This window comes from Nymphalis io, chromosome Z (genome assembly GCF_905147045.1).
Source record: "Nymphalis io chromosome Z, ilAglIoxx1.1, whole genome shotgun sequence".
Taxonomy (NCBI): Eukaryota; Metazoa; Arthropoda; class Insecta; order Lepidoptera; family Nymphalidae; genus Nymphalis; species Nymphalis io.
This window is the reverse complement of record NC_065918.1, coordinates 362,588-375,690: the sequence shown is the minus strand read 5'-3', so window position 1 is coordinate 375,690 and position 13,103 is coordinate 362,588. Positions and strand designations below refer to the sequence as shown.

The 13,103-nt window shown below is 33.9% G+C and overlaps 2 protein-coding genes across 2 annotated transcripts in view; both read left to right on the top strand.

The window, feature by feature from the left end:
- Window positions 1-13,103, top strand: part of LOC126780581 (sensory neuron membrane protein 2-like) — a 73,093-nt gene that overhangs the window by 39,143 nt on the left and 20,847 nt on the right. The gene's annotated exons all lie outside the window — the stretch shown is intronic.
- Window positions 2,396-4,414, top strand: LOC126780198 (uncharacterized). The gene has a single exon (XM_050504462.1). The coding sequence runs from the start codon at window positions 2,396-2,398 to the stop codon at window positions 4,268-4,270; it is 1,875 nt and encodes a 624-aa protein (XP_050360419.1). The 3' UTR covers window positions 4,271-4,414.

The following is a 13,103-nucleotide window of genomic DNA, read 5'->3' as shown; positions in this document are numbered from 1 at the left end:
TACACGGCGATCTTTTGCGATGGTTGACATCCTACCTTCGTGATCGTACTCAAGCTGTCGCAGTTAAAGGGTTTACTTCTACTTTTGTACCTATAACATCCCGTGTGCCTCAGGGTTCCCACCTTGGTCCCTTATTATTTAACGTCTTTATCAATGACTTAACATGCTGCTTCTTAAACTCACAGTTTTTACTCTATGCCGATGATACAAAAATTTTCAAAGTTATAAGGGATAACCAGGATTGTATCGAACTCCAAAATGATCTAAATAGGTTAAGACAGTACTTCAAATCTAATGGTTTACAACTAAATTTGGCTAAATGTTGTATTATAACATTTTCAAGAAAAAAAATGCAACATTCTTTCAGTTATTCAATGTTTGGTGTTAAATTGCGAAGGGTAACTGAGGTACGGGATCTTGGTGTACACCTTGATAGCCAACTCGTGTTCGATAAGCATATTGAAAAAATTACTTTAAAATCTTACCAAATGTTGGACTTCATCTCAAGGCAAGGTACTGACTTTAGGAACCCTAATACACACATTATACTTTATAATGCTTACGTTCGGTCACACTTGGAATATGCATCGACTGTATGGAATCCATGTTATGCTAAGTATATTCAAGCAATCGAAACAATTCAAAATAAATTTCTTAAAAAATTGAAATATAAATTTGGTCACGCTTTGCCTACTCTACTGTCCTTGAAAACTAGACTATTTAAAATTATTAACAGCCTTATAGATTCGCCTTATCTCCTAAATAAAATATTATTTAACTGTCCTCGCTCAAGTGCTCGGTACAAAGCCACTTTCGCAACTCCAAATCATCAAACAAATTATTACAAAAATAGTTTTATAGTAAGATCGTGTAGCAACTATAACGATAAATATAACCACATAGACTTGTTTAGCAGCGGTCTCAGTAAGTTTAACTCGATACTTAAAAATAATTAGATTAACATTTGTTATTAACTTTTTTTTTTCCTTTTTCATATTTCACATGATATAAGTTTGGTTTATATACATTTTTACACTTGTTAGTTTTTTTTTTTAATTACCATACATTTAGTTTTACTGTTTTATCTTTTTTATATATATGTTCACTTCCAGATTAATTATTTGTGGAAACTGTATTGGCATGTGTGTTATTTAAGGTTTATAAGTTTTATTTAATATAAAATATGCTGTTTGTTTCACTTACTTACAAATAAACAAATAAACAAATATTGATAGAAATTCTATTTATACCATATAAACTAGTGAGCCATGTTAAAACTACAATCTGCATGTCTCTATGCTTTAATAGAAAAATTACAAAACTGTCAGTCCGAACGTATATAAGGCTGATAAAACAATAATCGATGCAACAAAACTTAATAAAAACCGACAAGTATATTAAATAATATACAGGCAACCTGCTACAGAATTGACAAATAATTTATGTACACATTAATTTGGATGGTAATTAATTTTAATTTTATAGACTCGTATAAGGAAGTGTTTAATATTTTGTTTTGTACCGCAGTACGCGATCATGATTAACAAATTAAATGAAGTATTTAAAACGTTTAATTCTTTTTATATAAAAATATATATGAACATGTTTACAAAAAAATATACAAAGAACGTCTGTATACGATATCATTATTTGTTAGATTTTTTTACGTGTTACAAGACGAGCCGTATAAGTACAAACACCATTTATTAAAGATTTATAAAAATTGACGTTATATTTATTTCGATTGGTAAAGTCCTTTCTAAATTAGGCAGCAGAGGCCGACGGCTCACCTCCTGACCCGTTGCGGAAATAACATGACACTCGCCTAGCGATACCGAGCTGTCCCTCAGATACCGTATGTCCTTCATTTTTCGAATTATTTGAAAAATACTATCATAAAATTTTATAATTTCTCATCTTACTTTATTGTTAATCTTAAAAAATTGTAGCGATTTTGTTTTTAATATAAATACATAGACAACCCATATTTTTTGAACGCTTTTTATTATTTATGGTTTCACACGTTGACCTTTGCTTTTCCGCAAAACAATTTTAAAAATAGAATCACTCAGAAATTACCGATTTCAATAAAATCATTTGCGTCGGGCTTGACAACCACTGGTGATGTGACGCGTAGCTGTCAAGGTTAACCAGAGTCGGGTGTCGATGTCTTCACAAGCGTCTAGCTCGCGTCCTGTAGCAGGCTCATCACTAGTCATCCCGCAGCTCAACGAATCAATACATATTTATCTGCGCTCCAAAATGATCGGCAGCCTGACCCGCTATTAAGATTACCGTAAACATACGGGTGTGACACACATCGTGCGCGGGCGCGCGGCGGGAGGTACGAGTAAAATAGCGTGCACCGATGCCCGATGCGCAAACGCACTTTACAATGTTCGGTGTCGTGTTGTTGACGAGTACGTTCATTGCGATCGCTAACGCGCGCATTTACGAGCGATGTGAACTCGCCCGTGACCTGTTGAAAATCGGTGTGAAAAGGGACGATGTGGCAACATGGGTCTGCATCGCTTTCCACGAGTCCAGATTTGATACGGCAGCTCGGAATCCTCACAGTGGCGACCACGGGTTGCTACAAATCAGTGAGCTGTACTGGTGCGGTCCCGGCAAGGCTTGTGGTGTTCCGTGTTCAGCATTTCGCAACGAAGATATATACGATGACGTTCAATGCGCTTTACGAATTCACGAGGAACACACGCGCCTTCAAGGAAACGGTTTCCTGGCATGGGTAGTGTACCCGCATCACTGCAAGCACAATGCAAAGAAATATATAGTCGACTGTGACACTTCTATAAAACATGCACCTGCAAAATTTGATGATAGAGCACGGCATATAAAAACATTTGAGCGTAATGATACAGGCCCGCAGATTGTAAATTATCCAGATATTGATAAATTGAAACCGCCTTATCTAGCTGTTAATGAATTATTTAAAGGAAATAACATGAACGAATTTGAAAAGAGTTATTATAATAATAAAGGGCCGTTAAATTGGCTAAATTTTAAAATTAACAACATAGATAGTTTGAAGTTACCAGACTTATCTAAAAGAGGCCATTTTGAATTTACAGCACCATCTCTGTCTACTACCACATCGTATCCAGCATTCATTGAAATAAAACCACCATCGCCCAGAAAAATAGAGTCTAATCAATTCCGCCGAAGAATGATGAACTTAGAAACAATATCTACAAAAAGTAACGTTAAAAATGATTATCTGTTTAGAAAAGCTTTCGGCGAAGTTTCGTCCAATAATAACGTATACGAAGAAATCGATCTATCCCATAATCCTTTTATCAATTTGCAAAAGATATCTGCAAAGTCTTCCACAGAAATACCTTATCGTACGAGAGGCTTGTCCAGCTATAATAAAAATTATATAAATTATTTTGTCTCAACTACGCCTCGAACAATTACAAGTACTACGTTTGAAAGATCGAAGTCATCCGAGAAAAGAGTGCCCATACAAAAACAAAACTTTGGCTTACAAACAACAACGCCAAATACGATTACTTCAAGAAGAGGAAAATCTCGTTACGTGCCAGAAAACAACAACCATATTTATTCAAAACTTCATCTTCCTTCTACTATAACGTCGGCGTCATTAGCGGTCGCTCAATTCGATGAAAACAACAACGCAAAAGTTAATGTTAATTATAACATTTCAATGGATAGTTCAAACAAGAGCGAACAACGTCAACTTAAATCACTTGAAACAACAGCATCTCCAACAACTTTTACACGGACTAATTCATTTAACAAATCTATGGATACAATGGAAAACAAACCGTTTACTGCTTTGGATGGGGGAATCCTTTCTTCCGAAAAAACTCGAAAATATGAAAGTACACCGAAGACTCGAACTGCGAATAGATCAATAGAAATGTTAGGATCATCTACAAGATACAACTGGGACAGTTTGCGTTATATTCACACAACATTATCGACACCTCAAACCGTCTGGACAACTAAAAGCCGAGCCTCTACACCGACCACTATAGCACCCACAACTGAAAGAATAGTTTCTACAAAAAAAGTTACGTCTTTTACACAAACTTCAGCTGATCCTACACCCACTGTTAAATCCACACAATCTATATTTGACTTGTATTTGAATCCTACTAAGGCTACATTAAGGCCTTTTAAATTTACTTCATTTGAAAACAGTCCGTTTAGAGTCAGAATATTTTCAGATGGTACCACCACTTCGCCTCTTTCTTACCATGCTTCAAAGAAGCTCAAGCTATAGTTATTATATTAGAAGACTTATTTAGACATATATAATAATGATACTGCCATATTCAGTTGTGAAAAAAAGGTGAAAATATATTTTATCTTAAGAGTTGAACCAAAAAGCATTTACAAGTATATTTTTAATTATACATTTAATAGATTATAAGGTTTTATAAAACTCATTTAATTATAATTTGTGATATTAAATTCGTGTCCTCGTCACGTCTATGCGCTATTTTATTTACACAAACATGTGTTTCTTTTATAAAGTAAATATATGTCTGTTTTTACATGCAAATAACATAAATAAATAAAAAACATTTGCTCATATGTGTTATCTCAATATATATCAATAGGTATATCTATATCTATATCAAGAAACGAAATATTTACGCGAACATTTGTTATAATATTTCTTGGCTTTATAAATAATACATATTTACTTAATTAATTTCACTAAAGTGCAACATTAGCAATGCGAATGTAAATGTGGCGAAACGTGATATGTGAATAATAAATTCATAAATCTAACAAATAAAACCACTGTTCCGCGTTAATTAATTACAGAAAAGTTCAACAATTAATTCCTAAATATTTGATTCTTTATTTGTATTTCCTAAATATTTGTTCTTTAGTTGATTGTATCTCATTTGATTTCCGATTCAGAGAAGATGCAATTTAAACACGATTAACTTTTCTATTTCGTATCGAAGAATATTAAAACCTTTATTCCAAGCACTTTTGCAAAAAATTGAAATCGTGTTATTGATTTTCACGAAGGCGGCGCTCAATCTTCTGGATGCATTTGAAATATTTCGTAATAACTTCGAATATAATTTTGCTTAATTAAACTAAAATATATATTGATAAAAATAATATTTTATTGAGTTATGATTGTATATTTTGAAGTTTAAACTTTTGTATATTATCTAATTTTTATGACCTTTAATTCATCGGTCGGTCATGTCGGTCATCGGTTTCTTAAGGTTAATGGTATTTAATTAATATTCATACGACACCTGTTGTCAATGACATATTACTTATGACAACCCGTCGCACCGGTCGTCTGTGTGTATTCGAGGAAATTCATGTTCGAATGAAATTTTCTTGTTATTATATCGTGTTTTGTCCATTTATACGTGTGTATACAAGTAAGGTACATTTCTTGAAGAGGTTTACATTTAAAAAAAAATATTCGTAATTGCATTATCCGTATAACTATGTAGGTTGTTTACACCACTAAAACTTAAATTATTAGCTACAGATAGTTTTATAATAATAATAATATTGTATAATAAGCTACTTCCCTACAATGTCGGTTAAAGAAAAAAAAACAGATTTTAGGAAAAAAATATTATAATTTAAAAAAAAAACATGTTTACATTATTTACTGATAATATATCACGAAAATTTTAAAACTATAAAGAAAGTAGTATAACGTTTTCACAACCATCTTTTGTTAGAAGATTTTCCCATTGTAACGCGGAGAAACGCAAACATAATGGTCTTAGAAGCCGTATTGTGTTTCCGGTCCTTTGTCCTTCAAGAAAATATATCAAATACAGAAAATAGTGTGTGAAAATAATTATCTGCACTCTCCCGGTACAGTGTCTGCTAGAAAAAAGTTAAAAATATATTGATAGCCATTAGTAATCAGCCTGGAAATGACGCAGTGACCATAGCCGTACAGTCCACGGAGTGGTTTCCAGAAGTATTCACAAGTAGCATTATTATGGAGGGAGATGCTTCGTTATAAGAATTTTCATTCCCAGAGACGCCTACGACATCCGGCGGGGCCATATTCAGATTTTTTTTCTATTGTTTGTTATATCTATATAATTACCATAATAAATATAACCTTCTTAATTATTAATATGCATTCCTCGTGATGACTGACTGTTTTAGTCAACTCGCGTCGATTACATAAATATCTTATTGATTAATAGTTATATTTATATACTCGGCAAATTGGCCTCATCAGTGCGTACACAGAACAAACTGTTTGTGTTTCATTATTTAAAAAAAATTGTAATAAATTATGTAAATGATAATACTATCGAACGGGTACTATGATATATATATATATATATATCATAGTACCCGTTCATATATATATATATATATATCATCAAACCAACCGCTAAACGTTATAAGGATTATTATTATTAGTGTCAAACGGCGGCGCATCAACTTTGAACTCTCTCTCTATGTCTTTCTAATTTTACCCCATATCTGGTACTGTAACCTCGAATCGTTGAAATTAAATATTATAAAACCTTATATTATTATATAATTTCCTCGATTATTACTATATTACTTAATAATGTTTATGTATCTTTGCATAAACAGACAAAATCGAACCGTACAATCTCAATTTGTTTTTGACCAACGTTAGTAGAAGTTGTCAGAGACGAGCAGATAGCGTCGCAATCTACGCTCAAGGTTTCGACAAAAGTAAGTTTGAATGTCAAGGAAGCTACCAATGTTTATTTAACGTGGCCGCTAGTTTGACATGACGTTTGTTTTATTTCATATCATATCTTTATCTCTTAAGTCTTCGGTAATATCGGTGTTCCATATATTTATCCAAGCTTTGGATGGTCAAACAATCTTCTATACTACCGGGACCTTTTAATGTTTAATACTGTCGATGAATATATGTAATGGGCTATATTTGTTACTCTAAACACGTGACCCAATCCAGTCTCTCTCACTAGGATATCACTTAATGTACATAGGTATTAAATTAAGTTGAAACCTTACGTTCTATTTTTAAATATATATTTTTTATCGACAAGCTTGCAATGCAACTTTGAACATGGAGGTCCAAGTTCTTTTATAAGGTGTGGTTTAAGGGTCAACTAGGTCAGGGGTAAGAGCTACATGAGTAGCCGTTCATTATTTAAATCCATCCGGATTTCCGCGTGAACTATGATCGTGGTTAACACCAGAGGTAAGACTGTTTAATTTGTAGTGTGTCTGTGTCTAAGAATAGATTTCACTGTGTAGTGAAATCTATTCTTAATTATTAAACGCAACTTGTTGATTCTAGACTGTTTTTTTGTTTTATTTATTTATTAGGTTTTGAGTTTTATCGGTTTTTCATTATTCTTTCCATAAAATCCCTATTCAATAGAGATGCATTATACCGATACAGTATAAAATCTATCAGGACATTCGGTAAGACAGATGTAGTAATCGGGCTTATACATAATTATTTTATGAACCATTTTGTTTACCTAGGAACGACCGTTTCATTCCTAAGATGTGCAATCATCTATAAAGTCATTTGTTTTATAATAGAATTCAGCACATAATATTACATAAAAGTTTTTTTAAGTACCTGTCCAAAAGAAATATAAGAGAAAAATGTATAAAGAATAGTCCGGAAGTAATCAATAAAAATATTGATTCTTTTGAATCAAATTCAAAAGAATTGGATTGCAATAAATATTTCATCTGTCAGTGCATCCTTGCGCCTACGTGATTGCCGATATGTTCAGAAATAATAATAATAATAATATCCTGGGACATTTTTCACACACGGCCATCTGATCCCAAATTAATCTTGTACAAAGCTTGCGCTATGGAAACCGGACAACTGATATACTACATATACTACTTTTCTTTTGTAAATACATACTTATATAGATAATTACACCCAGACTCAGGACAAACAGACATGTTCATGCACACAAATGTCTGTCCTGGTAGGGAATTAAACCCATAAATATGTAGGTCTCCTAATTTTTTACTTAAGTTGTCTATCTTTTTATCGTTCTGATGCCAACATCAGTTAACATCGAGTTCTTTTTCTTTTCTGGTTTCTTCTTGCCTTAGACGTGAATATCGTATCCATAGAAACAAGTCAATATTGAGGCGATACAGTCGCCAGATATAACTTTACAATTCTTAATCTCCCTACGAGATCACTATTCAGAAGCAGATCCGTGACCTTGCTTAACCGCTGTTTTAGTGTGTGTACGTTATTAAATGAACTTTTTTTCTACTAAACAAACTAGCCACCTGGCGAACGTTGAAGTTAAATATGAACGTTATTTTTTATCCAATGTTCTTCTTTAATACATAAAATATGAATATTATTACAGTTCATAATTAACTCACTTAAATAATGGCCTTGTAGATTCTAATAAGGCACCCTTACAATGTAACTTTTAAAAATATTACAATAAACTATATTTGTTTTAAAAATTATTATTTCTTCCTGTGTGAGTTAATGCACTATAATTAGGAGCTCGAATGCCCTCTAGCATTAGAGCTGGCTCTCTTAATGGTTTTTCGATCGTAGAATTTATGTTGCCGATGAGACCTATACTTCTAGGAACAAACTGAATTACAAACATCAAAGTAAGATTAATTAGTCATATCTAGAAAGAGCACTCAACTCCAAGGAATACTTGGCCGAGAAACTTCGAAAAATAATTGTCATCAATACAGTTCTCTTATAATTGTCTTCATAGTAACTTTTTAAGGAATGTTATATTGATAGATAACAATAGTAGGAAATCAAATGAGTCTCACTTTTATTTATTAAAAATAAGACAGTCTAACTTACGTTGGAATAATAAAAAAAAAAAGTTTTACAGGAAAATAGAAAACGAAAATTAATATACCTAGCAAGTTTTTAAGTTTTTCATAAAGTGTAGAAAAGTTAAAAACTTAAAAGTAAATAGCTCACTGTGATATATAATAAGCTAGGCTAGTAAGACTCCGTAGACGTAATGGTCTTTACAGCGCAGTAGAGGAAAAGGAATGGAGAGCCAATAAACTTTCGATACTTATTCGAAAGTGGGAAGAGAGACTGGCGGAGCCCACTGCAGGCCACGCTATAATAAAGGCGATTCGACCGGTCCTGCTCAAATGGTGTAAAAAGCAACGTTCTCCACTGACGCAGACCCGATGCGCCGAAGGAGAACAGGGTACAGACGGCATCGCAACGCCAACTATTTACCTCCATGAAGAGAACCTCCGAGCAATGAATAGGGGGAGTTCATTGCTCAAAGTATAGGGTCCTCCAGGTCGAGAAATATGTGAGCATAACTGGCACATCCCAATAGGGGTATTTAACATCGAAGGGTTCGACAAAAAGAACAGCCACAGGTGGAGGCGCGGAAGAATGCGCAAGCGTACCCGCAACTTCACCAAGTGTGGATCGCTGGAACCGTGGTGGTTCTAAGATCTATACCCTTATAAGCCAGCCACTAGTTGAATGACATCAGTAGGTATGTACTGAAATGATTTCAAAACAAACTTTCTTGCCTGTTCTTCACTGTTCTTTTTAAATTGCTGTAGCTATACTCGTAGCACTGGAATAATGGACTTGTTATATAACGAAGCAAATGTAAAGACCTATGGTAGACTAGGCAACCCACGAACCATTTCCACTCACCACACATTACGAGTACGCGTTTAAAGAACTTCTGTTAATACTTAGTACCTACGTATCACACGTAATTAGGATTATGTCACGCGCTAAAATGAAAACCATAGTTAAACTTATTTGCATTATATTTTATATGTTTATACTTAAAATGAGAATTCAGACCCCTATATAATACGACCTTCTTCATTTAATATATATTTAGTTCAGGAGACAGATGTTCCGTTGTTAAACAACAAGAACGCCAGTACAGTACAGTAAACAGTAACAGCCCGTGAATGTCCCACTGCTGGGCTAAGACCTCTCCCTTTTTGAGGAGAAGGTATGACACACATGTGGCAGAATTTCAGTGAAATTAGACACGTGCAGGTTTCCTCACGATGTTTTGCTTCACCGTATAGCACGAGATGAATTATAATCACAAATTAAGCACATGAAAATTCAGTGGTGCTTGCCCGGGTTTGAACTCACAATCATCGGTTAAGATTTACGCGTTCTTACCACTGGGCCATCTCGGCTCCTTCAGAACGCCCAGATGAAGATTATACGAAAATTCAGCTTAGTATTTCTCATTCCGAGGCTGATCGCTAATTTGATTGGACTATTAGGACTTTGGCGCGTAGGTTCACCGAGTGTCATTAAAATTAGTTAAAGTGCGTTCCTGGTTTCAGTCGAGCGTTTTTACTATTAGCATTTTCATAAAGTATACGTAAAAACATTTTTAAATATAGTCAGCATGCATTGGATAAAATTGATTTTTAATACCGAGGTGTCCATATAATCTGGACGTTCACATCGACGTTTCTACGTCGTCTGAACTCTATCGAGTTTAACAGAAATTCATATTTCATACCGAATTTCTTGTTTTTCTCGGCTTTCTCCTAATCTGCTTAGTTTCCATCAGGTTCTAACCGGGGACATTCACTGACACGACAAAATTGCATTATGTCTTTCGGAACCCTTTTACCTACTTTTTCTTGTTTTATTCTTTCTTGGCTGTTATTACATACTTCTTTATTAAAATGATAAAAATATTGCGAAAACTGATTAACGTACTCCATAGTTCAATATCGTAATATAAGTTTATTAAAAAAAATGGTAGTAGACTCGGAGATTAGCTACACAAACAAGGTCGACATTGGTATGTTATATATCAGTCTTAAACGATAAATGCTTAAGATTCGAGTTGGACTTGTTTAACTAAAAGCAACCAATAGTCAATTGTATAATATAACGGTCGTCTATTGTTAAGCAGCGCTAGCTAGCGCTGTTGCGGGCAAGTTTCTGTTTGTGCCGGTCAATTATGCTGTCAGACGGCAATATTGTATATTGCTGTTACAATATGAAATGTGAAGTGAGACCGGTAAATTAGAGGGCCTAACGACACCTTACTAATGTATAATGGCTAATGTCGCTCGCACTTATGCCCGTGTAAATATTAGAACTCAACACACGGTGACTTGTTTAAGCATTAGTCTTTCCCGTCACCCTCGTAATCCATATCCCGCAGAAGCTCCGTACAAATATCTTTGCTCTAATTAATAAAGCCCTTTGCATTCCGAATTGTGTTTCTATGTTGATAGAAACACAAAACACAAACATATAAAATACAGTCTGATTCAAATAACTCAATCGAAGCTCTCGTTACAAATCATGGAAGGTAAATTTAATAAAGCTATGTTATTCCTCGAAACGGTATTTCCAGAGAGTTAACCAAGAATGCGGGATGCAACGGAACACTAACTCGTACTAATTGATGTTGCCGTGCGACTTAATTCACCCTAATTTAATATTCCTGTCATTGATTGTTGATCATGTTTCTGTTTCAAATGTCCGCCCGATACAATTAACAATTATTTAGTCTATGTATTGTGGAACATTTATGTATTGTGGAACATTTATATAATGTAAATGTAACTGTACTTAAGTATTATATTATTTCATACAAAGTAAACGCATACAAAATACAATATTTTTCTTTCCTTTGTGTTTTCCTTTCCTTTGTGTTTTTGTGTACAAGTGCTCACCCGTCATTACTCGTCATTACACGTCTCTACTCACCAGTAAAATTTTCACAACCGACTTATGCTGATTTATTATTAATAAGCTATTTTAATAAGCTATTTTATTTTTAATAAGCTATTTTGATGCGTGTATTCTTGAAATGTTATAATTAATTTGGGTTATGTCGCATATCACTTTCTGAGATTTCACGACCGTTTCTGCGGTGAGTTTCGTGTTTTTTCTTAGGGCACTGCTCTTCTGTGTGATTATTTTAAATTTAACGACAATAAGTACTATTATCGTTAAATATTTAGTTTTAAGCTTATTGTTTACTTTAGATCAGTAACGAAAATTTTTTTGAGAAAAAATGATTACGAATGTAATGGTTTTTTTTAAGTTATTTAAATATGCGAGTTAACACACGGATAACGGCTAATTTTAAATTATACGTTGTGGTAATTCGAACTTGTAACGAACGTACATACGTATATTATTATTTAGCATTAAAATCTAGTCACCATCGCAGAAATAGCATTTATTATAACATAAGAACCTGTTCCTCTGGCTCGAGGTCTTGACGACGAAGCCTCTCTGTGACAGAATACAAAACAAATATTTTATTCGAATATTTTATGCTTCACAGCTTTAAAATGACGAGATAGTTAGACGCAACAACATACGTGGGATCCGAGGGTGCACCGCCCACCCATCCGGCCCTCATCGAGCGACCCCACCAGCGCCACCCTCCCCCCGAACTTGACCCGCTAAGCCTTTCATTGCGTCGAATGCGATGCAAGTTCAAATTTGAATCACATTTATGACTTTATATTCATTTATATTGATGGAATGACGTACGTTCCGGTTCCCTTTTAATGGCCTGTGTGAGTTGTCATCGTCGGAGATGGATCACCTCTCCATTAGCAGCGGATGACACATCTGTACTGGTTACGACTACTTCATTCGACTATCGAATTTTGCTCTGTTTTTGCGCTCTTAACGTATATAACACTTAGTACTCTACATTTTGAGAATAGTTTATTTATGATATGCATTAATGACTCGGTCACGAATAGTGTATCTTAAGACTAGCTGAACAATTTTTATAAATACATTTTTTGTCGGTTTTTTTTTCAATTCGAAGAACAAAGCTAACATCGTTTTCCCTTGATAGCGAAGCTGTCTGGAAAGAAAAATGTGCATGATTTTTCACCCTTGCTCTGCTGTAGTTGAGCTTAGTTTGTTATATACAAATAAATTCATATAATAAAATATTTTAAACGGTTCGTATTTCAATAAATCGGTAATATTATCATTTCTATCAGTATATAACATATGCACGTACATTACAATCGATATTGGAAATGCATAATAAAAACGAATAAATTAATTAACTAATGGGCGTGTAATTTGTTTAATCCTGCTAATTATTGCTATAGAAATAATT